Source organism: Saccopteryx leptura, chromosome 6 (assembly GCF_036850995.1).
Source record: "Saccopteryx leptura isolate mSacLep1 chromosome 6, mSacLep1_pri_phased_curated, whole genome shotgun sequence".
Classification (NCBI taxonomy): domain Eukaryota; kingdom Metazoa; phylum Chordata; class Mammalia; order Chiroptera; family Emballonuridae; genus Saccopteryx; species Saccopteryx leptura.
The window spans coordinates 115,541,291-115,566,736 of NC_089508.1; the positions used below are offsets into that span (position 1 = coordinate 115,541,291).

Below are 25,446 nucleotides of genomic sequence, written 5' to 3' on the forward strand. Positions count from 1 at the left end.
TATCTTGATATTTATTTTCCCAGTGTCTCATTGGAAAAATGTAGGCAACAATAACAAAAATTTTAGCTTTTAGAGTTAAGTCTTCAATAAGGTGTGTGTGTGTGTGTGTGTGTGTGTGTGTGCGCGCGCATGTGTGACATTATTAAATCAGTAAAGGAAATATGTGAGAATGTAGATACCCAATTTGATGCTTCCAATGCATGAGCTCTGAATGACTCCACTTACGGAATTTGTTATACCTAGAAATTTGGTGCTTGACTTATACTGTGAAAATGCCTGAGGTTGTGTTTATAGGTAGTACTTATTATACCTAAAAGTTATCTTTTTATTTTGAAGGAATTGATTAGGAAACAGAAATATAAAAAGTTGTCTTCAGAGAAACTCAATTGTGAAAGAACAAATGAAAAGATAATTAAAAGTCAGAAGCAAGGTAATACATCTTTATTGATTTTGTAATAAGTAGAAAGCTACTATTTGAAAAATTTAAATATAATAAAAGTGATCTCATAAATTTCCAAATCTAAAATGGTAGACCAGCCTGACCAGGCGGTGGCGCAGTGGATAGAGCGTCGGGCTGGGATGCAGAAGACCCAGGTTCAAGACCCTAAGGTCGCCAGCTTGAGCACGGGCTCATCTGGTTTGAGCAAAAAGCTCACCAGCTTGGATCCAAAGTCGCTGGCTCGAGCAAGGGGTTACTCGGTCTGCTGAAGGCCTGTGGTCACGGCACATATGAGAAAGCAATCAATGAACAACTAAGGTGTCGCAATGCGCAACAAAAAACTAATGATTGATGCTTCTCATCTCTCTGTTCCTGTCTGTCTGTCCCTGTCTATCCCTCTCTCTGACTCTCTCTCTGTCTCTGTAAAAAAAATTAAATAAATAAATAAATAAAATGGTAGACCAACTATTTCAGTGGTTATAAATGTTTGGTGTTATTTCTTTTACAAAAGATGATTTGCATAATAAAATAATTTATTACTTTAAATACCAGATTTACTTATAGGTTTGCTTCCTTTAATCTAGATACCTTTAAATAATTTTAAGTAACAACATATATATCATTTTAAATATGATCTAGTTATGTTTAAAGACTGAATCCATGCCTGACTAGGTGGTAGCACAGTGGATAGAGTGTTGGACTGGGACACGGAGGACCCAGGTTCAAAACCCTAAGGTCGCTGGCTTGAGCCCAAGGCCGCTGGCTTGAGGAAAGGGTCACTTGCTGTGCTGCAGGCCCCCCCCCTCCCGTCAAGGCACATATGAGAAAGCAATCAATGAACAACTAAGGAGACTAAGGAGTTACAACAAAGAATTGATGCTTCTCATCCCTCTCCCTTCCTGTCTGTCTGTCCTTATCTGTCCCTCTCTCTGTCTCTCTCTCTGTCTATGTCACAAAAAAAAGACTAGATCCATTTATAAAATTGTTAATAATAACTCTAATTTAATTTGTGTAATTAATGGGTTTTTAGAGTGATTTCATTAAAATTCTGGATACAAGAATGTATGGAACCTTCCTTTTCTCTATTCATTAGCAAGTTTATATAACTTCATGTTGAATTAAATCTATCAGCTTAATGGCTTTTTTTTCTGTTATAAGTGAAAAATGAAAGTGGAGAACATTTATAATTTAGAGAGGAAGGAAATAATACTTAGATTACCAAGTTCATGTGACTTAAGTAAAAGTATCCAGGATAGGCTGAATTTTTATTCAGGTTATTTAATGAAGTTAATAGAAATGTTTTGCTCAAAATTAGAAAGTTTAAAATTTTTAAATGTACCCATTGAACATTTTAATCATACCTATATGAGCAATTAGAAGTAAACACTTGACTTATAACATTATTCCACTGAGAAGTCTCATAGACACTTTCTTGATAGAAGCTTCTTTTCTTTTTGTCATTTATCTTTAAAATGTCATATAATATGTGTAGGTTGTTGGCAGCATGTCACTTTAATGATAATTTACAGTTTGTATCTATAATTACAATTGAATGATTTAAAGTTAGAAATTAAATTATTTTGCCTTCTGGTTTCTTAAGTTTCAGATTTGAGAATTTTATTCTAATTTGCTTCTTTAACTAGTGACATGGTATAGTAAAGACTTACAAGTTCTATTTTGGTTGTTATTCCATGGTGGTGCATAGCGGTTTTGAGGATTCCTCGAAATTGTCTTTATGGCTACCAATGAGGGCTGAGAATGAGGCCATACAAATGGAGTGTGGAGTTCCATGTTCTCCTGATTCCTTCTCAGCCTAACACAACTTCTACTTCATATCCCTAGTAAGGTCTTAGCAACCCTAGTGGTTTTCTTATGTCTCCTAAATTGTTTAGCCATAAAGAGTTGATTTAACAAATATTTATTTAACATCTACTGTATACATGAAAGAGACTGAACCAGCCAAAAATAAAGACAAAATTATTAAGTGGTTGTTTTTTTTCAGTCTAGCTAAAAGATAAGATAAGCCCTGTAATTGTGTGCAGGGCACATGGTAAAACATAGCATTATTTAAAAGTATTGTGGAAATTTGAAAGAGCTTTCATTCAGTAGAGGGAATCAGAACAATTTGTGTACTAGGATAAGTTAGAGAAAAGAATCAAAGCAAGTAGTGATTTGGTTTGTAAATGAGTGAAGGTTAAGGATTAAAAATATTTGAAAAACAGCAGTCCCACAGACATGTATATATATATAATTCAGGTGTGAGTATAGTGAGAGATTAGAAATATATCGAGGCCAGGTAGAGGAGCTTATATGTGCACTAAGTAGACTATCAGAAGTCACAGACAAGTTGGTATAAAAAATAGCATGTTTACTTGTACATATAACACATAAATACAGACAACAGTGTGGTGATAGCCAGAGGTAGAGGTGGGCTAAAGGGTGGGGGTGGGGAGGGGAGGGACGGAAGGAGACTTTGCATGGGTTGCTGGACACAGTGCACTGTGCAGATGATGTTTTATTGAGTTATGCACTTGAAATCTGTATAGATTTTGAGAACCAATGTCACCCTGATAAACTCAATTAAAAAAATAACATGTTTATAATTGAAGGGGCAGTGATCTCAATAGACCAGTGCTTCAGGAAGATTAATATTACAGTAGTGTGGACAGTGGAGTTTGTAGGAAAAAACAGTATAATTTATTTGTGAAAATACTGTTTCTATATTTTGTTTGTAGCTGATTTGAGGTTTTGATCTTTTGGTTTTGTCTTATGAAATTAAAGAGCTAACCGAAGATTTGAATGTATCCGTTGATATCATCTCAAGGGAATCACCTTTCTCAAACAAAGAAAGAAAATATATGGCTGCTCGTCACAAGGGAGCTTATGTTAAAGTAACACGACTTAAATCTAAAAATGTGATTGAGCAAAACTGCATGAAGTATAATGTGTCCCCTGCTTCCATTAAAGCAGTAACAGATTTCATAGTGCCAAAGCATCAAAAAGAAACTGAATCAGAGTTAAATGAAACTGCACCTCCCATCAGTAAGCCCAGGAAGACATTCAGAAATGCACTTGAGTGTGGTGTGGGTCATAAAAGTGAAAACAAGGAAGATTGCATTGAACGTGATATACTCACTGTCAACCCGAAAATAAACATACCTGTTTCTAAAAGGAAAGAAACAGTCAACTCTGACTTTAAGAAAAATACAAGGTTGTCATCAAAATTGAAGAAAACTGCAAATCAAGAAACTATGCCATTTTACAAGCATCATTCCTTAGATTTGTCTGCTGATGAGAGTGAAACAGAAAATAAAATTGAAACTGAAGAAAGTGAAACTAAATTTCATATCAAGAAAAAGAAAGCTAGGTATTCTACTAAAAAAAATCTTCAGAAATCGGGTATTAGGAATGAGTTTCCAGTTATTAATCCAGTGGGATCTGATAAGACAATGAAACATTCCTTAGAATGTTTACCTGGTTTAATTCAGGATGAGGAATGGAATGAGAAGGAATTACAGATGCTTCATTGGTAAGTAGTTGTTAGATTTGACTCTGAAATATCTGCAGTGGCCATAAAGGACTCCAATGAGGGACTGATTTAATGATTTCTAATCATTGAAAAACACATGAGGAGAAATTATAATTTATACAGAGGGTGGAAGGAAAATGTAGGTAACTGCCAACTAGGTGGTACTTTGTGGCCATTTATGCAGCCTAGATAGGAGGAAAATGAAAGCTTTCCTTTTCCTTTTCATTTCCATTTAATATTTCAAATCCACTTCTTCCCCAGCTCACCCATCCACTAAAGAAAGGTGAGGGGATGGATATGTTAATGATTGTGGTGATTAATTCACAATGTATATTATATGTATAGGAAATGATCACATGTAGATTTAAAATATACATAACTTGTCAATTGTACATCAATCAGTAAAGCTGGAGAAAATTTCAACACAAATGCTACTCTCTCACAGGTTCACATTTTAAGTATTTTATAATTAAATTTACCATTATAAAACTTTCAAACTTAGAGATTATTTAATAGTCCCCAACATCATTTATAGAGAAGAAAATAGTCTCAAAAATTAGGTGATTATTTTAGGCTTTATACTTAGTGCTGCTGATGAGAACTGGATTTGGCTACATAGACTTGACAGCAATAACAGTTGTCTAGTAGTATTAAAAGCCAGATCATTGTTGACCAATGAAGAGTGAATGGGAGAATAAAGACAACTTAGGTGGACAGTGCAAGAAATTTGGCAATGATGGGGAACAGGAAAATGCATAGATAATAGAAGACAGTGTGAAGATAAGGGAAGACATTTTTGGTTGCTTGCTTAATTTGTACAGTGACCGACTCATGCCATATGGTGGTTTGCAGATGGAAATGCTCTAGTAGAGAGAGAAGAAGAGAAAGAAGGGTAACAGAAACATGTCACATTCAGTGTTCCACTTCTTTGTGTACTCCTGAACCTTATACATGGGAAATTCATTTTCAAATCTGCCTTCGTGAAATGTTCTTCTTAAGGCATCTCTGTGCGACTACACTCTTCCTTTTTCAGTTGCCTAAATGTTCCTTCTCTTTCTTAAGGCAGAGAACGTAACCTCCGTTCTTACTCTCCAAAGTTTGTGGATTAGCTGCTTTCTTACTATAGTGAACTTCTTAGTGATCTTTTCCTCCCAAAGTTTTAACTTCCTTCTTTGTATACGGATTTTCAGATCTGAACCTTTTGGTCCTGAATTCTTGTATTCAGGTTTGTATTTCCTTTGCCTTCTGGAAATCTCTACATAAGTTTCACCTGCATCTCTAAATATATCAAAACCAAACTTATTTCCCCACCTCTACACCTGACTTGACATTCCTGTTTCTGAAAATGTAATTCTTTCAGTCAACGAAGTTTAAACTATCATTGATTTTTTAAATTTAATTAGTTCCCAAGGAGCTGTAGATTCTTCCACAGGGTCATTCCATCTGCACCCTTTATCTTACGACTAATCTTTTTCAGATCTTTAATGCCTTTTGCCTGAACTATAAAAGTAGCCTTGTATTTGTATTTTGTTCTTATCTGTGTAATCTGTTTTAGACTTCTTCAGATTAGTCTTAATGTGCACTTGTGGTTCTGACAGATCAAAAACCTTTATTGCATTCTTACCTTCAAACGATCTATTCTTCTTCCATGCATGGAACTGATAGCATATATTGACCTCAATTCCTTCCAGCTGTATCCCCCATCACTTCCTTTTCATAAAGGTTCTTAACCTTCGCTCTGTACTTAGTTCATCTGAGGAGACTTTTAATGCTGGAACAGCAGAAATTTCAGTTCCCAGTGCAGTGAGTTAAGTACACTCCACTCGTTCACCTCTACATGAAGCTATAAAACCTGGACAGAATGCGTACAGCGGTTTTTGTTGACTCAGTAAGGTAAATAGGAGGTCATTTGGGGAAAACTAAAATTTAAGTAGTACCAAACTTTTGAATTTGTGGTCTTTCCTCTGGTATCCTCCAAGCTAAAGTCAAGGCTGTCTTAACACCTTGAAGAGGGCACTGGGGCACGACAAAGCTAAGAGAAGCCCTGAAGTTCTGGCTTGAGGAGCAGGAAGGAGGGACTACTAACACTCAGACAGTAGAGGAAGTGCCCCCGTTCTCTTTTTCTCCCATTTTCTCTTTTTCTTTCTTTCTTTCTTTCTCTTTCTTTCTTTCTTCTTTCTTTCTTTCTTTCTTTCTTTCTTTCTTTCTTTCTTTCTTTCTTTCTTTCTTTCTTTCTTTCTTTCTTTCAAATCATTTTAGAGAGCAGAGAGAGAGAGAGAAAGGAGGGGAGGATCAGGAAGCATCAACTCCCATATGTCCCTTGACCAGGCAAGCCCAGGATTTCCAACCAGGGATCTCAGAGTTCCAGTTGACACTTTATCCACTGCACCACCACTGGTCTGTATCCCATGCTCATGCAGTCTTCTAGGGATGAAAATCACAGCAGCATAGGGGACCCACACATACCTAAAACTCTGAAAGTGGGAAACCTTCCTCTTCAGTCAGAAGTAGAAGTCTCAAGAGGATGGGGCAAATTGTGTTATGTTCTTCCTTTCCATCTTGCTTGGCACTGGAGAAAGATGCGATTGTAAGAAGTGAGCATTAAAGCTAGGTAACTAAAGCCCCCAGCTTTCTGCAGAGAACCAAAAACAGGAACCCTAAGGAACCAAAAATTTCAGAGAGGGAGGAGCTGTAAAGTTTTATGAATTTTGGGCCTCACCCCTGAGAAATCCGGAGTAGTTATTCTAATACCTGTGAAAGAGCTCAGTAAGAAGAAAATTATTAGGAACAAAGAAGTACTTTACAAAATGGTGTAAGTGTCGATTCACCAGGAAGACATAACTATCCTAAATGTGTATGCACCTAACAACAAAATCTCAAAATACATGATTCAATCTGACAACTAAGGAAAGGGCAGAACTGAAAAGAAAAGCAAATCCACAGTTATTGTGAGAGAATTCAATGCTCTTTTGGTAATAGATAGAACTAATAGAGAATTATTATGTTTATAGAAAAGCTGAACAAGTCCCTGGCCGGTTGGCTCAGCAGTAGAGCGTCGGCCCAGCATATGGCAGTCCCAAGTGTGGTACCTGGTCAGGGCATACAGGTGAAGCAACCATCTGCTTCTCCACACTCCCCCCTCCCCCAATCTCTCTCTCTGTCTTCCCCTTTCACAGTCATGGCTCCAGTGGTTCCAGCAAACTTGGTCCTGGGCACTGAATATGGCTCCATGGCCTCACCTCAGGTGCTAAAGTAGCTTGGTTACTGAGCAATGGAACAGCGGCCCAGACAGGCAAAGCATCACCTGGTAGGGGGCTTGCCAGGTGGATCCTGGTTGGGACTGTTGAGGGAGTCTGTCTCTGCCGCCCTGCCTCTCAAAAAAAGGAAAAAAAGCTGAACAATATCATCAACCACATACTGAATAGGTATTTATGGAACAGTCTATCCAATAATGAGAGGGTAATGTTATTTCCAAGGGAAGGTGGCTCATTCATCAAGATAGATCATGTTTACTAGTTCATGAAACCTTAAATTTAAAATTGCTGGCCCTGGTCGGTTTGCTCAGTGGATAGAGTGTTGGCCCAGCCTATGGACATCCTGGGTTTGATTCTTGGTCAGGGCACACAAGAGAAGCAACCATCTGATTCTCTTCCCTTTCCTCTCCCTCTTCTCTCTCTCTCTCCCCCTCTCACAGCCAGTGGCTTGACTGATAAAGAGCATTGGGCGGCCTAGGCATTGAGAATAGCTCAGCTGCTCCAAGCACATCAACCTCAGGTGCTAAACATAGGTTGGTTGAGTCAAGCATCCACCCCAGACAGGGTTGCCAGGTGGATCCTGGTCGGGGTGCATGCAGAACTCTTATCTCCCCTCTTCTGAATTAAGAATTTGTTGAAGTTATACAAAGGGTGTTCTCTAACCATAACTGAATTAAACTACAAATCAGTAAAAGATAACTTGAAACTTTCCAAGTGGTAGAACATTAAATAACACTGTAAAAATCCACAGGTGTAAGAGGAAGATTTTTTTTTTTTTTTTTAGTTTTTTTTTTTATTGTTTTATTTTGTGAGGAAGAGAAAAGCAGCAACTTGTGCCACTTTTAATTATTCATTGATTGCTTCTCATATGTGCCTTAACTGGGGGGGGGGGGGGGGCTCCAGCTGAGTCAGTGACCCCTTGCTCAAGCCACCAAGCTTGGGCTCAAGCCACCAACCATAGGTAGCATCAAAGGTCAATGCTTGGCCTGGCCTGTGGTTGCGCAGTGGATAAAGCGTCTACCTGGAATGCTGAGGTCGCCATTTTGAAACCCTGGGCTTGCCTAGTCAAAGCACTTATGGGAGTTGATGCTTCCTGCTCCTCCCCCTTCTCTCTCTCTGTCTCTCGTCTCTCTAAAAATGAATAAATAAAAATCTTTTTAAAAATTAAAAGTTAATTTTTTATCCACTGCCCCACCACTGGTCAGGCACAAAGAGGAAGTTTTAAGAGAAATATTTTGAACTGAACAAAAGTGAAAATATATCAAAATTTGCAGTGTAAGCCCAGAAGTTCATAACTGTGGGGCAGTTTGGTTTTACTGAGCTCATTTCTCTTCCTGATTTCCATGGTACTTTATGCATAAATTAATTATACATTCTTGATGTATGAACTACGGAGTAATAAAATGGAAGAACTATCAATAAGTTGATAACTTGAATGACTTTCAAAGGCATTATGCTGAGTGAAAAACAGCCAGCCCAGCATGAGCAGGCGTTTGCACGGTGGATAGATAGAGCATTGGACTGGGACACAGAGATCCCAGGCTTGAAAACCTGAGGTCACCGTCTTGAGTTTCCGGCTTGGCAGCTTAAGCATGGGATTGTAGACATGACCCCATGGTCACTGGCTTGAGCCCAAAGTTGCTCGCTTGAGCAGGGGGTCACTCGCTCTGCTGTAGCTCCCCCCTCTGGTCAAGGCCTATATAAGAAAGCAGTCAATGAACAACTAAGGTTCTGAATGAAGAATTGATGCTTCTCATCTCTCTCCCTTCCTGTCTGTCTTTTCCTATCTGTCCCCCTCTCTGTCTTTGTCACACACACACACACACACACACACACAGCCAGCCCAAAAGGTTAGGTGCTGTGTCCATTTATATGAAACCTTGGAAGAGACAACGAGAAAGAAGGCTTCAGGGACTGGCAGGTAGAGCAGTGGATGACAACAAAAGGGTAGGAGCCCTAGGGATTGTTTTCAGAACTCTGACCTGCACCTGCCTCTGAAATTTACCAGACTATAAATATGAACTATTTGTCATTCCTTCACCGTTTGTGTTGTTTCCTCATCTTCATTTCTTTGCCAATTGTCTCATTTTTACCTGTTATATTTTTTATCCACCAAGTTTTATCTCATGTCACCTCCTTATAAACTTTCCTTATCATCTATTTCCACCACCCTCTCTGATATAATGCTTCTCTCTCAAAAATGCAAAGTGTTGCCACCTCAGACCTACTAAACTGAAATCTTCAGGTGTAGTCTCTGAATCTTTTATTTTTCTTGTTTGCTTATTTGCTTCCTTGCACTTTTGCTCTAAGCTCAAGTGATTCTTGGTTGCAACTAACGACTTTGTATGCGTCCTTATACTTCTACAGGGTAATCATTGTAAGAAATTCATGAGCATATACATCAGAGAAATTTAAGTTAGCTCAGGCAGACACTAGAAGTAAGATCTAAAGGATACACAAGAATTATTTAAGCCCAAAATTCATAACAAGTACATTTTAAATAGAACAGTATGTAAAAGTATGTAGAAAGGAAAAGCATACTTAGAAAATATACTGAAAGAAATCCAGCATTACTAGAGTTGAGAAAGTGAGGAAAGAACACAGGATGAGACTGGACAAGGAACAGTGCAGGTTATATGAAGTATTTTGGTTTTTCTGTTAAGAATAGTGAAGTTAGTTTTCAATAGGTCTGGAGTGTCATTATTAAGTTTGCCATTTCAAAAATTATCTTGGAGGAAACATGTTAATTACAGACCAATTTCTTATTAAAGTATTTTCTTATTAAGTATTTTTATAATAACAAAAAAGTCCTTTTAGGCTCTTCTAGACTTTAAAATTATCTGTGTGCACAAATAAGGAAGCTTGAGCTCCCAAATCTCTTTTAATGTTCCATCTTAGAATACGTGGAGTGAATAATTATGTAAAAAAGTAGATCATTAACAGTGTTTAATTTCCATAAATATTTCTCCTTTTATGCATTGAATGAATGGTATTTTGTAGTTAGCTAATACCTGTTCACAAGAGCTGATTTCTTAAATTGTAAGGAATCCTACAAATTGATTTATAGTCATTGAAAATTAATTTTTTATTGTTTTTTAAAGAGTTTTTATTTCTTTATTTAGACTTTTATTTATTCATTTGGAAAGAGAGAAAGAGAGAGAAAAAAAAAAGGGTGGGAGGAGCAGGAAGCACCAACTCCCTTATGTGGCTTGACCGGGCAAGCCAGGGTTTCAAACCAGCGACCTCAGCATTCCAGGTCAACGCTTTATCTACTGTGCCACCACAAGTCAGGCCAAAAATTAAATTTATTAAAAACAAAATAATACTCACCCTGGCCGGTTGGCTCGGTGGTAGAGCATCGGCCTGGCGTGCAGGAGTCCCGGGTTCGATTCCCAGCCAGGGCACACAGGAGGGGTGCCTGTCTGCTTCTCCCCCCCTCCCCCCCTCCTTCTCTGTTTCTCTCTTCCCCTCCCACAGCCAAGGCTCCACCGGGCGCTGAGGATGGCTCTGTGGCCTCTGCCTCAGGCGCTAGAATGGCTCTGATTGCAGCAGAGTGACGCCCCAAGATGGGCAGAGCATCGCCCCCTGGTGGGCATGCCGGGTGGGTCCCGGTCGGGCACATGCGGGAGTCTGTGACTGCTTCCCCGTTTCCAGCTTCAGAAAAATACAAAACAAAACAAAACAAAATAATACTCTAAACTCATCAGTTCCTAATTATTTTAGTACTTTATATTACATATACCCTTAAGGTTCTTTACGTGTATTGTATCTGTATGGTGGAAATCCTCTATAATTGTGTACCATGGCATATTTCTTATTCCTTATTCAGTGACATCATGTTAGTAGCTTGAAAGCAGCCACATTAGGACTATTTACAATATGGAAATTTACAAACACTGCAAAGAAGGATTTTTTTACCCGGAGAGCTAGTTGTTAAATATTTATCAGTATATGCCTGACCTATGGTGGCACAGTGGATAAAGCATCGGCCTGGAACGCTGAGCTCGCCGGTTCAAAACCCTTGGCCTGCCCAGTCAAGGCACATATGCAAGTTGATGCTTCCTGCTCCTCCCCTCTTCTCTCTGTCCCCTCTAAAATGAATAAATAAAGTCTTTAACAATTTTTTTTTAAATTATCAGTATATCGTTGCATAGGTGAACTGGTGAGTTAATTAGCTCTTTACTGGCTAAATTGTCAGCCTAACAAAAATAAATACACTTTGTTCTGGGAGAGTGGTGGTAGAGTAATAATGTGTACATGGTTCTAAATCATTTATAAACAAATTTTAGAATGTGACTTAATTATTAAATTGGAGAACTACCTTATATTGACTTAGTTTTATTTATGATTCTAATTTTTATTCTCTTAAAGTATTATATTTAAAATACTCTGTTCTATAAACTATAATACTGTAAGGAAAGCAAGCGTAACACTTTTTAATAAGAGTTTATAACCTGGAATATATATGAACTAAGAGCTCATCTTCCAATATATTTAGTCCTAATAGTGTAGAAAACGTAATCATGCTAGAGTCACCCAAAATATCAAATCATTGATTAGTTGGAGTTAGGAAAAAATGTCTTTAGACAGGATAATTTTTTTTTTTTTTCCTGAAGCTGGAAACGGGGAGAGACAGTCAGACAGACTCCCGCATGCGCCCGACCGGGATCCACCCGGCACGCCCACCAGGGGGCAATGCTCTGCCCCTCCCGGGTGTCGCTCTGCCGCAACCAGAGCCACTCTAGCGCCTGTGACAGAGGCCAAGGAGCCATCCCCAGCGCCCGGGCCATCTCCGCTCCAATGGAGCCTTGGCTGCGGGAGGGGAAGAGAGAGACGGGGGGGGGGGGGGAGCAAATGGGTGCTTCTCCTATGTGCCCTGGCCAGGAATCGAACCTGGGTCCCCCGCACGCCAGGCCGACACTCTACCGCTGAGCCAACCGGCCAGGGCTAGACAGGATAATTTTTTAGGTTAAGTAGATTAGAACCAAATAGAATGCATCTATTATATATGTTAAATTACCTCTTCATATTTTAAGCACTAAGGTAAGTTCTTGAGTATAGAGAATAGTATTTTCTTCCCAAATAGTTATCTAGAATGATTTTGGCAAAATTCCTTTAGCTCAGTAAATCTTCTTGATTTAATGGTATGTATTTAGGAGGTTATTTTAATTTGAATTTCTTATTCTTTAACCGGTTTTGGTCTTCCATAGTGCTTTTGCATCTCTCCCTAAGCACAAACCTGGTTTCTGGTCAGATGTAGCTATGGTTGTAGGCTCTCGATCTGCTGAAGAATGCCAGAGGAAATACACGGAAAATCCCCAAGGCAATGGATCTGAGAAACATGTCACTAAGGAAAAGCTCGTTAATTCCAAAGGCCAAAACACTGGTATGCTTTGTATAGTAAATAATTTTTCCAGTTCTCAATATCAATTTCTAATCACTCACTAGATATAAATTTATCCAAATGTGTCTTATTATAGATGTTTTCTTACAATTTCAAAGCTAGGAAGAACTCTAGAGATCATCTGTTTCATTTTGAAATCTTACCTAGTTAATTCCATCAATATTAGCTTTAGCAGCCTTGTGCTTTGAATTTGTTCTAGGAAATCCTGCTGTTGGATCCAGAATTTTCAGTATCTAGATTATTGTTCTAAGGGTCTAATTTAATTTGAAGCCACTTGGGTAGGGTTCCCTAGTAATTCCAAAGAAAACTCAGAATAAATTTAATTTTCATGGCCCCCAGGAACAAAAAAAATTAATTTTTTTGCCCAAGGTTCATGCCAGAGAAGTCTTATTCTAAGCTTTAGGGAGAATCCAGTATCCCTGTCCTTAATCAATGATGTTGATAGGTTAGCCATAAGTAATACTTTAGGCTTCAGTAAGAGGACTATGGGAGGTAACCTTTTTTACAAGATAAAGACCTCTTCAACCATACCCTGCCTAGTCTTATATGTACAGATTTTCTTCATGAGTATCTTGCGGGCTCATCATATTGCAGAGATCCCAGTGTAGAAAGGATCATTTGTTATATAGGAAACCTATAAACATTAATAACAGAGGCTGAGTTTGTGTAATATGAATACACAATTTAGACTTTATGAAGTTTGTTAATTTTACACAAGTTACTCTAGATGACCAAATTCTTACCAAAATGTTTTGCTGACTCATAAGGCAAGAGAGGTGATACGGCTAAGGAGCAAACTGTTAAAATAACCGCCAAGGTGGGAACTCTTAGGAGGAAGCGGCAGATGAGGGACTTCCTGGAGCAGCTGCCGAAAGAGGACCATGATGATTTTTTCAGTGCCACTCCTCTTCAGAACCGAGTACAGGTAGGAGTGTGGAATGCATGAACTCACTGGTTTTTTTCTCTTGGCTTTTAAATATTTTTATATATTGTTAGTGTTCGTCTCTAATATTTAGACCAGGGATTACTAGTCTCCACAGACATGACTCAGGTGTAGGAAATAAGCAAGTCTCCCAGTAGGTGCTATGAGACTCTGTGTCCAGAGTCTTATCTTTTAATGGGGTTCACAGGTAATGGTTGTAAAACCAAATAGAAAACCCAGAAATAGGCCAAACATATATATTTAAAATTTCATATGCAAAGAGGCAAAACATTTTTTTTTTTTTTAAAGAATAAGATTATTGCCTGACCAGGCGGTGGTTCAGTGGACAGAGTGCTAGACTGGGACACAGATGACCCAGTTCAAAACCCCAAAGTTGCCAGCTTGAGTGTGGGGTCACTGACTTGAGCATGGGATCATAGACATGACCCCATAGTCTCTGGCTTGAGTAGGTCACTCGTTCTGCTGGAGCCCCCCTCACCCCCCCATCCTCGTCAAGGCACATAATGAGAAAGCAGTCAATGAACAACTAAGGTGCCGCAATGAAGAATTGATGCTTCTCATCTCTCTCCCTTCCTGTCTGTTCTTATCTGTCCCTCTCTCTGTCTCTGTCATTTAAAAAACAAAGAAAAGAAAAAGAATAACATTATATACCGAATGTTAAATTCTGGGAAGGGATTAAGTGACAGCACAAGATTGACAGATTTGAATGCCTAAAATAATTTTTGTAGCATGAAAAATCACATAACTAAAAACTTCCTAATTAGGATAAAATATTTGCGACAAAGCCTAACCTATGGTAGCACACAGTAGAAGCATTGACCTGGAATGCTGAGGTCACCAGTTCTAAACCTTGGGTTTACCTGGTCAAGGCACATATGGGAAGCAACTACCAGTTGATGGTTCCTGTTCCTCCCCCCATACCATTCTTTCTTGCCTCTAAAATGAATAAATATTTAAAAATATATATTTGCAACAAATAAAGCCAATATTACTTATTATATGAATAATTCCAATTTTATTGGAATATAAAGATGTGGGCAAGAAAATTTCAAAAGGCTGCATGAACTAGTAATTTTACCTGTGATCAAAGGAAAACAAAGTAAATGATATGTAAATATACCTTCTAAAGTACAGAATTATTTTAAAAAGTGAGTTAAAATATCCACTAAAAAAACCAGTGGATATGTTGATACATCAGTGAATGCAGAGTTGAATCTTACCTGTCAGAAAGCATTATGGCAATGCAGGACAGCCATAAAGATCACTTCTGCTCATGGAAGTTTATTCTAGGAAATTGAAAGGAAGCCCAAATCTTCACAGTGATATTCATTGCAAGTGTATGTTTTGCCGAGACCAGCTCAGCCGTGCACAAAAGGAAGGTGCTGCAAGACTTAAGAAAAACATACACAAGACACAACATACAGAGAAAGATGGGTACAGGGGGACTCCCAGCATCTAGGACTGAGAGTCCAGATCTCTGTAGCCTCATCGTATTTACTGCTCATCAGGCAAATTAGCAGAGCCTGGGTCAAATCAGTCTACAATGGATTCAGGTGCAGAGAAAGATGAGCAACCAATGCCCCCCAGGCATGTAGGGAAATGGCCATAGGGATGAGCTGCTTCCTATAGACCAAGGGTCCCCAAACTTTTTACACAGGGGGCCAGTTCACTGTCTCTCAGACCGTTGGAGGGCCGGACTATAAAAAAAAACTATGAACAAATTCCTATGCACACTGCACATATCTTATTTTAAAGTAAAAAAACAAAACAGGAACAAATACAATATTTAAAATAAAGAACAAGTAAATTTAAATCAACAAACTGACCAATATTTCAATGGGAACTATGCTCCTCTCACCACCAATGAAAGAGGTACCCTTCCAGAAGTGCGGTGGGGGCCGGATAAATGGCCTCAGGGGGCCGCATGTGGCCCGGGGACCGTAGTTTGGGGACCCCTGCTATAGACAGTCATAGTAGTGCTTGCAGAAGCAGCGTTCTGCCTCCGCAGGACTTGGCGATCCAAAGTCCACACCAAAGTCTTGTCTCAAGGCTGCAGTTCAATCTCTTAGCCATTTTCCAACAATCTTTACAGCAAAAAACTGGAATCCATATATCTACTAAGGATGTTCTTCATAAACATAGTGAAATACAACACAAATATTAAATGCAAATATGGGACTGTTCCTAGAACGTAAGTATAAATGTTATTAAGAATATTAAGATTAATGTGAAAATAGGTGGATCTAGACAGCTGGACCATTAAGTATAATTATAATTGAAAGTTTTTTAGTGAGCTAGATCTAAGGGTCCTTTTTCCATCTACTCATTTCTTTTTTTTTTTACTCATTTCTTAATGTTAAATCATTTCCAATTTTAGAAAACTACACAATGCTTTCAAAACTTAGTAATATTATCTGGGCCCCCTTTCTTACACAGGTAATAAAGGGGAGCTGTTTTAAGGAGCCACCTGCAGCTCTTACTGTGTTCTCTGCACAACAGCCATGGTCTTTTAGGCTTATTACCATTATTCCACCTCCATTTCAGGTTCTATGTTGGCCTAAATGCAATGGTCTCAACATTTCAAACCCAAAAATAATAAAATAGATAGTAATAAACTAGTTCATTTTCTGTGGCAGAAGTCCACTTTCTCTAAGGTTTTACTGTAAAGGTAAATAAAATCATAATTAAGGATTGAATTGGCCTGATGAGTGGTGGTGTAGTGGATAAAGCGTCGATCTGGAATGCTGAGGTCACCAGTTCGAAACCCTGGGCTTGCCTGGTCAAAGCATATACAGGAAGTACAGTATTTCCCATGTATCAGACGCTCTCATGTATAAGATGCATCTTAATTTGGGGGCCCAAAATTTGAAAAAAGAAAAGTATTACACAAAAGTTATTGAACTCAAGTTTTATTCATCATAAAATTCATACAACTCCTCATCACTGTCAAACTCCCATCCATTAGCTTGTCCTCTTCTGTGTCTGGTGACGAATCACTGTCTTCAACAATGAGCGCAAAAACAAGCTCGAAAAAGCAGTAAATGCAAGTAAATATATTTACAAACACTGGATAAGACTCATCCAATTTTAGACCCCAATTTTTTGAAAAGGGGTGTGTCTTATACTGTACATGGGGTAACACAGTAACTGCCATGCATTGATCCTTCCTGCTTCTCCCTCTTTTTTTTTTTCTTTTTTTTTTTTAATTTTTGTGACAGGGACAGATAGGAACAGACAGGCAGAAATGAAGAGAAATGAGAAGCATCAAGTATCAATTTTTTTGTTGCAGCTCCTTCAGTTCACTGATTGCTTTCTCATATGTGCCTTGACCAGGGGAGCTACAGCAGAGTGAGTGAACTCTTGCTCAAGCCAGTGACCTTTGGCCTCACACCAGCAACCATGGGTTCATGTCTGTGAACCCACGCTTGAGCTGGATGATCCCACACTCAAGCCGGCAACTTCGAGGTTTCAAACCTGGGTCCTCCACATCCTAGCCTGATGCTCTATCCACTGCACCACTGCCTGTTCAGGCCTCCCTCCTCTTTCTCTCTCTCTCTCTCTCTCTCTCGCCTCTCTCTAAAAATGAATTAAAAATTTTTTTAAAGGATTGAATTGTTAATTGGGCATATATACACAAAAAAGTTGCCTGTTCAGGCCTCCCTCCTCTTTCTCTCTCTTCTCTCTCTCTCTCACCTCTCTCTAAAAATGAATTAAAAATTTTTTTAAAGGATTGAATTGTTAATTGGGCATATATACACAAAAAAGTTTAATACTGCTTGAGCTCCTATTAAGTATCAAACATAACAGTAAATGAATTACAGGAGGGTTTTTTTGGTGGGAATTTTTTTTTTTTTTGTGACAGAGACAGAGTCAGAGAGAGGGACAGACAGGAAGGGAAAGAGATGAGAAGCATCAATTTTTCGTTCTAGAACCTTAGTTGTTCATTGATTGCTTTTTCACATGTGCCTTGACCGGGGCCTACAGCAGAGCAAGTGACTCCTTGCTCAAGCCAGTGACCTTGGGATTCAAGTCAGCGACCTTTGGTCTCACACCAGCGACTATGAGATCATGTTTATAATCCCACGCTCAAGCCATCAACCCCGCTCTCAGTCTCGTGAGCCCACCCACACTCAAGCTGGCAACCTTGGGATTTAAAACCTAGGTCCTCTGCCAGTTGGATGCTCTGTCCACTACACCTCCACGTGGTCAGGAGAATAACATGTTCTTTTTTGTATTATCTACACAGAGGTCAGCAAACTGGCCCAGGGGCAAAATGGAACATACCACCTTTTTTCGTAAGCAAAATTTTATTCGAACACAGACATGCCCAGTGTTTACATGTTGGCTGTAACTGATTCTAAGCTACAGTAGCAGTAACATAATAGGGACAAAGAATGTAAGAACCACAAAGCCAAAATACTTACTATCTGACTTTTTTACAGATCCCTGCTCTACCCAACTTTTTGTAACAGATGTCACTGTCTACATTTTACACAACAGAAACTGAGTTTTTTAGAGGACAAGGCTCTCTACTCTGCCTACTATTTTCATTATCTCAGAAAATTATAAGGCATAAAAAAAGCCCACCAAAAATCTTTTACAATAATAAGAAATTTTATTTTTAGGGATACAAAAAACTGAATATTTGTTTTCTAGTTGCCAAGTTTCCACTGCAGTCAAGAAGAGGATATTATGCCAAATATGGACAGAAATCCAACAACTCCATCATCGGTTATCTTTCCATTGGCAAAAACTCCTCAGTGTCAGCATTTTAGTCCTGGAATGCTAGCCTCTGTAAACAGGTAATATTTTTGTATATGATACTGTAATTCTCTGCATTAGCGTTTAACATATCATGAGTTGTAGAGTAGATGTCAATAATGAAAAAAGGCATCATTATTTTTTAAAAATCAAGCGTAGTTCCTAGAAGTCAAAGATGAACAATTTCAATAAATAGAGGTGTTATTCAATAATGTCGGGACATAGCTCAAACTTTGTATCAGGATAAATTCCAATTGGGTCATAGTATTACATATCAAAATATTAAACTATAAAATATTACCTAAAGTAACCTTGAGAATTATTTTATAATTTTAGATTACTGAAGGTCTTTCTAACTATGATGCAAAACCTAGAATCCACTAACAAAAGAATCTAGTCAGGCCTGACCTGTGGTGGCTTGCCTGGTCAAGGCACATATGGGAGTTGATGCTTCCAGCTCCTCCACCCCTTTTCTCTCTCTGTCTCGCCTCTCTCTCTCTCTCTCTCTCTCTCTCTCTCTCTCTCTCCCCTCCTCTCTAAAATGAATAAATAAAAGAATCTAGTCAACTATATCAAAATTTTTTTCATTGGGTACCAAGCAATCATAAAGAATCAAAAGATTAACAAGTAACAAATGTTGGAGAGGATATTGTCCATGTCCTGTGTGAGAATGGTGCGGAATGAATAAATAAATTTAGAGAGAAAAAAGGATGGAATTGGGAGGTCTCTGCAAGGCCCTTAGCTTGAAAGAGCGAGTCTCCACCCCAAAACTGCTTTATTTATAGGGCAGAGCCGAATGCAAATAAGGAAGTCTCAGATACAAAGTCACACATCTATCTGGCCCTTGCCAGTTGGCTCAGCGGTAGAGCATTGGCCTGGCATGTGGAAGTCCCGGGTTCGATTCCTGGTCAAAGCACACAGGAGAAGCACCCATCTGCTTCTCCACCCCTCCCCCTCTCCTTCCTCTCTATCTCTCTCTTCCTCTACCACAGCCAAGGCTCCACTGGAGCAATGTTGGCCTGGGCGCTGAGGATGGCTCTGTGGCCTTCGCCTCAGGCACTAGAATGGCTCTGGCCACAACGGAGCAACGCCCCAGATGGGCAGAGCATCGCCCCCTAGTCGGCATGCCAGGTGGGTCCCAGTTGGGCACATGCAGGAGTCTGTCTGACTGCCTCCCGCTTCTAACTTTGGAAAGAAAAAAAAAAGTCACACATCTGAGGTGTGAACAGGAATTCTCTTAAGGCATAAACAGGAAGCCATTGAAGGCGTAAACAGGAAACCCCCCACCATGCATAACTGAAATCAACCAACACCAGAACAAAGGGTGAGAGGATGGAAGGGCATGTAAATTACCGCTAGTAACTTAAACAAGTGGAGATGGGACAGTAGAAACACTCCAGCCCCAGAGCTAACGTGGAGGTGTGGGGAAACTTAACCTTACAGGGGTCGTCAAACTTTTTATAAAAACCACCCACTTTTGCAGTGCTGGTCAACCTGGTCCCTACCGCCCACTAGTGGGTGTTCCAGCTGTCATGGTGGGCCAATGGGGGAGGGGGCCTTTAGTTGCGCGGTAGGGACCAGGTTGACCAGCACTGCAAAAATGGGCAGTTTTTATAAAAAGTTTGACCCTGCTGGGGGGGGGGGGGAGTTGGACAGACTGTCCTCTTACTGCCTGTCCCCTACTCGTCAGTCCCTCAAAAAACTAAACCCCAAGGACCCTGTCAGTTTGCAGTCTCCAACAGGATATAAAGAAAAAGGAACCCCGTGGGAATGTAATGGTGGGAATGTTAATTTGTACAGCCATTATGGAAAACCGTGTACAATTTTCTGACAAAATTAAGAACAGAACTACCACATTACCCAGCAATCACTATTTATGATATCTAACCTCAAAATTTGAAAGTATTCTTTTTTTTTTTTTTTTTTTTTAATTTTTATGAAGCGGGAAACGGGGAGAGACAGTCAGACAGACTCCCGCATGCGCCCGACCGGGATCCACCCGGCACGCCCACCACGGGGCGATGCTCTGCCCACCAGGGGGCGATGCTCTGCCCATCCTGGGCGTTGCCATATTGCGACCAGAGCCACTCTAGCGCCTGGGGCAGAGGCCACAGAGCCATCCCCAGCGCCCGGGCCATCTTTGCTCCAATGGAGCCTTGGCTGCGGGAGGGGAAGAAAGAGACAGAGAGGAAAGTGCGGCGGAGGGGTGGAGAAGCAAATGGGCGCTTCTCCTGTGTGCCCTGGCCGGGAATCGAACCCGGGTCCTCCGCACGCTAGGCCGACGCTCTACCGCTGAGCCAACCGGCCAGGGCTGAAAGTATTCTTAAAGATATATGTACCCGTATATTCACTGCAGCATTATTGCCAGTAGCCAGGACATGGAAATAGTCCAAGGATTCTTTGATGGAAGACTGGATAAAGAATCTGTGGCACATACATACAATGAATTACTGCTCAGCCATAGAAAAGATGAAGCACTGCCATGTGTGCATCAGTGTGGATGGACCTTCACTACAGGCTTGGCAAAATAAGTCAGGTAGAAAAGGAGGAGAATCATTTCTCTCATATGTGGGATATAAAACAGAAAGCAATATATGAACAAAACCAAAAACCTCAGTCAGACAACAGTATGGTGGTTACCAGAGGGGAAGAGGGGGTCAAATTTATGGTGATGGGAAGAGACTAAACTTTGGGAGATAAATGCACAATGCGATATACAGATGATGTATTATAATGTACATGTGAAATCTGCATAATCTTATTAACCAATAATATCCCAATAAATTTTTTAAAAAGACAAATAATAGTTTTGGAAAAGAATATGTATAACTCATCACAGGATAAAGGCTAATTTCCCGGATACAGCACCCCTACAATTTAGGAAAGCCACTCTTATGAATTACTAGCAAGAAGGTAAATTAGTTAATTCTCTGCCTGCAGAATTTTGTTAATATATATATCAAGCTTATAAATGCAGGGCTCTTGAACCTAGTAATCTTACTTCTAGAATTGCAAATGTTCAACTTATCATTGTATTACTGTTTATGATAGCAAAAGACTGAAATCAGTTTAAATGTCCATCAATAGGGACTAATTAGATAACTTCTGGTACATTAATATGGCTATAAAAAAATGAAGTTTATGTACTTAATGGTAAAATCCATAGTATAGTAAGTGAATAAAGTTACATACAGTGAACTATGTGTTGCCATTTCAGTATATAGATAGGTGTGATATGTGAATGTGTACATGTATATACTTATACATAATTTCTTTAATTAAATGTCTCTGAAAGGATACATCAGAAACTGAAAATAGTGATGATCCCTAAGGAGAGGAACTAAGAAATCTTCGGAGACACTCAATTTTGAACTATATGAATACATGAACTATTTGAAATAGAAATAAAATTAAGGAAAATAGGAGTGGCCAACAGTGAAATACAGAGAAAAGACAGAAGGTGATAAGGAGGCCTAAAAATAGACTTGCATTTGGCGTTTAAGCAGAACAGTGCTGATCTAGTAAGAACAATTTCCATGGGGTGTGAGAGACAGAAGCCAGATAATGATGACTCCAAAAGCAGTATTCAGTATTCTCATGAAGCCTGGTGGAATTTTAATTTGCATTTATTTGGAAAAACATAATTTTTCCCTAACAATCCACAGATTTTTTTTATTTTTTTTTTTGTATTTTTCTGAAGCCGGAAATGGGGAGAGACAGTCAGACAGACTCCTGCATGCGCCCGACCGGGATCCACCCGGCACGCCTACCAGGGGGCGATGCTCTGCCCCTCTGGGGCGTAGCTCTGTCCCGACCAGAGCCACTCGAGCGCCTGGGGCATGGGCCAAGGAGCCATCCCCAGCGCCAGGGCCATCTTTGCTCCAATGGAGCCTCAGCTGCGGGAGGGGAAGAGAGAGACAGAGAGGAAGGAGAGGGGGAGGGGTGGAGAAGCAGATGGGCGCTTCCCCTGTGTGCCCTGGCCGGGAATCGAACCCGGGACCTCTGCACGCCAGGCCGACGCTCAACCACTGAGCCAACCGGCCAGGGCCCACAGATTATTTTTTATTTAGTATTTGGTGCAGGTGAAAGTATATTGAGAGTATAAATTTGGTCAAAGTTTTTGGTAAGCACTTTAAAAGCCAAATCAAAAACGTTAAAATTTGCCTGGCCTGTGGTGGCGCAGTGGATAAAGTATCTACCTGGAACACTGAGGTCACTGGTTTGAGACCTGTGGCTTGCCCAGTCAAGGCACATGGAAGTTGATGGTTCCTGTTCCTCCCCCTTCTCTTTTTTTCCCCTCATCCCCCCTTCCTCTCTCTAAAAATGAATAAAATCTTAAAAAAAAATTTTTTTAATAAGTCTAAAATTTATTCCTTTGGCCCTTGATTTTAATTAGTTCTAAAAAAATAAGAAATTAGCACAAAGTACATATATACATTTGTATGAGCAAAGATGTTCATAACAAAGTATAATACTGAAAATTGGAATTGTCCAGTAACAAGAAAGGTTAAGAAATTAGGCTTTGTCCATATAATACAATATGTAGCAATTAGAAATCATGCTTTCAAGCATTTTTGATGCCAGAAAAATAATGGTCACTGCATAAGAAGTTTTTAAAAGCTAAGAAATCTACATACATTATCATCCCAATTTACATAACATTCATAAGAGAAAGGAAATTTCTTGACCAAAACCATCACCAGCTATTATCTCTAAATTGTAGAATTACACTGATGTGGATTGTGGTGGGAATTTTATTATTATTATTATTACTACTACTACTTTTAAAATTAAGGAAATAGGATTTTTTTTTCATATAATGAATATATTTACTAAAACTTTCCTTATTTAAAAAAAAAAAATGAACTTCCTAGGTCTCCTTCACTATCTCTTGATTTGCACCAGCTCTAGTTCACTTCCTTTTTTATAAGTTTTAAATAATGAAAGTTTTTTATTATTTCAGAAGTGATCCCTGTACAGGACAACAAACTCATGAGATGCTGATCCTGAACAACTGGCTAGGCTTATTCACACATTTAATGCACATTATATCTTTTTATTTTCAGTCTTCATTTTTATTTTTAATTTATTTTATTAGGGTGATGTTGGTTAATAAAATTATATAGGCTTGAAGTTTATATATTTCCATGATACATGATTTTATGCTCACCACCCAAAATCAAATAATCTTCCATCTCCGTAGATTTGGCTCCCTTTCCCCTTAAATACGCCCCTCCCCCTTTCCCGCTGGTAACCACCATACTGTTGTCCGTGTCTGAGTTCCAGTTTTATATTCAACATAGGAGTGAAATCATATGGTTCTTAGTTTCTTAGCATATTATTCTCAAGGTCCATCCATGGTGTCGCAATGGCAGTATTTCATCTTTATTTATGCCTGAGTACTATCCCATTGTGTATATGAACCACATCTTTATCTAATCCTCTATCGAAAGACGTTTTGGTTGTTTCTGTGTCTTGGCCACAATAAATAATGCTGTGATGAACATGGGGGTGTAAATATCTTTGCAAATAAATGTTTTCAACATCTTTGACTAGATACCCAGGAGAGATTGCTGGGTCATATGATAGTTCTATTATTTTTTTTTTTTTTTTATTTTTTTTTTACAGGGACAGAGTCAGAGAGAGGGATAGGTAGGGACAGACAGACAGGAACGGAGAGAGATGAGAGGCATCAATCATCAGTTTTTCATAACGACACCTTAGTTGTTCATTGATTGCTCTCTCAAATGTGCCTTGACTGCGGGCCTTCAGCAGACCCAGTAACCTCTTGCTCAAGCCAGCGACCTTGGGTCCAAGCTGGTGAGCTTTTTGCTTAAGCCAGATGAGCCTGCGCTCAAGCTGGCAACCTCGGGGTCTCGAACCTGGGTCCTCCGCATCCCAGTCTGACGCTCTATCCACTGCGCCACCACCTGGTCAGGCAGTAGTTCTATTATTTTTTTAAGGAACCTTCTTTCTGTTGTCCATAGTGGCTGTACGAGTTTACATTTCTACCCACAGTGAATGAAGTTTCCTGTATCTCCACAACTTCTCCAACACTTATTACTTGATTTGTTGATAACAGCCAATATAACAGGTGTGAAGTGGCATCTCATTGTGGTTTTAATTTACATTTCCCTAATAGCTAATGAAGATGAGCATCTTTTCATATATCTGTTGACCATTTATATGTTTTCTTGGGAGAAGTGTATGTTCAGGTCCTCTCCCCATTTTATTTAAATCTCTTCTTTTTTTTAATGTTTAACTTTTATTGATTTGAGAGACAGACAGACAGGAACATCAAGGTGTTATGTATGTGCCCCGACTGGGGATTGAACTGGCAGCCCCTGTGCTTTGAGACGATGCTCTAACCAACAGAACTGTCCAGCCAGGGCTTTGCCCCATTTTTTTAATTGGCTTGTTTGGTTGGTGTTGAATTGTTCTTTATATTTTTTTTATATTAACTGCTTGTCAGAGCTATTGTTTGCAAATACACTGCTCACAAAAATTAGGGGATATTTTATCACTTCATATTTATTTTGAAATATCCCCTAATTTTATTTAGCAGTATATCTTCTATTCACTTCCCTTTTCTTTTTGTCAGTGGTTTCTTTTATTGTGCAGAGGCATTTTTAGTTTGATATAGTTCCATTCATTTATTTTTGCTTTCACTTCCCTTGCCTTTGTGGTTAAATTCATAAAATGCTCTCTATAACCAAAGTCCATAAGTTTAGTACCTGTTTTCTTCTTTGTGATTTATTGTTTTGGGTCTTATATTTAGGTCTTTGATGCATTTGTAATTAATTTTTGTACATGGGGACAAACTGTAGTCAGTTTCATTCTCTTGCATGTGGCTCTCCTATATTCCCAGCACCATTTCTTGAAGAGGCTTTCTTTTCTCCATTTCTGTTTTTGGATCCTTTGTCAAAAATTATTTGCCCGTATACATGTGATTTTATTTCTGGACTCTCAATTCTGTTCCATTAGATCAGGGTTAGTCAACCTTTTTATACCTACTGCCCACTTTTGTATCTGTTAGTAGTAAAATTTTCTAACTGCCCACCGGTTCCACAGTAATGGTGATTTATAAAGTAGGGAAGTAACTTTATTTTATAAAAT

The 25,446-nt window shown here is 39.2% G+C and overlaps 1 protein-coding gene across 3 annotated transcripts in view; it reads left to right on the forward strand.

Annotated features, from left to right (window-relative positions):
* Positions 1-25,446, forward strand: part of MIS18BP1 (MIS18 binding protein 1) — a 66,336-nt gene that overhangs the window by 34,427 nt on the left and 6,463 nt on the right. For all 3 annotated transcript variants that reach the window (XM_066342804.1, XM_066342805.1, XM_066342807.1), the window contains exons 10-14: positions 337-430; positions 3,221-3,968; positions 12,433-12,608; positions 13,394-13,551; positions 18,226-18,371. In XM_066342804.1, coding sequence (XP_066198901.1) covers positions 337-430; positions 3,221-3,968; positions 12,433-12,608; positions 13,394-13,551; positions 18,226-18,371 — 1,322 coding nt within the window. The remainder of the gene's footprint in view (positions 1-336; positions 431-3,220; positions 3,969-12,432; positions 12,609-13,393; positions 13,552-18,225; positions 18,372-25,446) is intronic.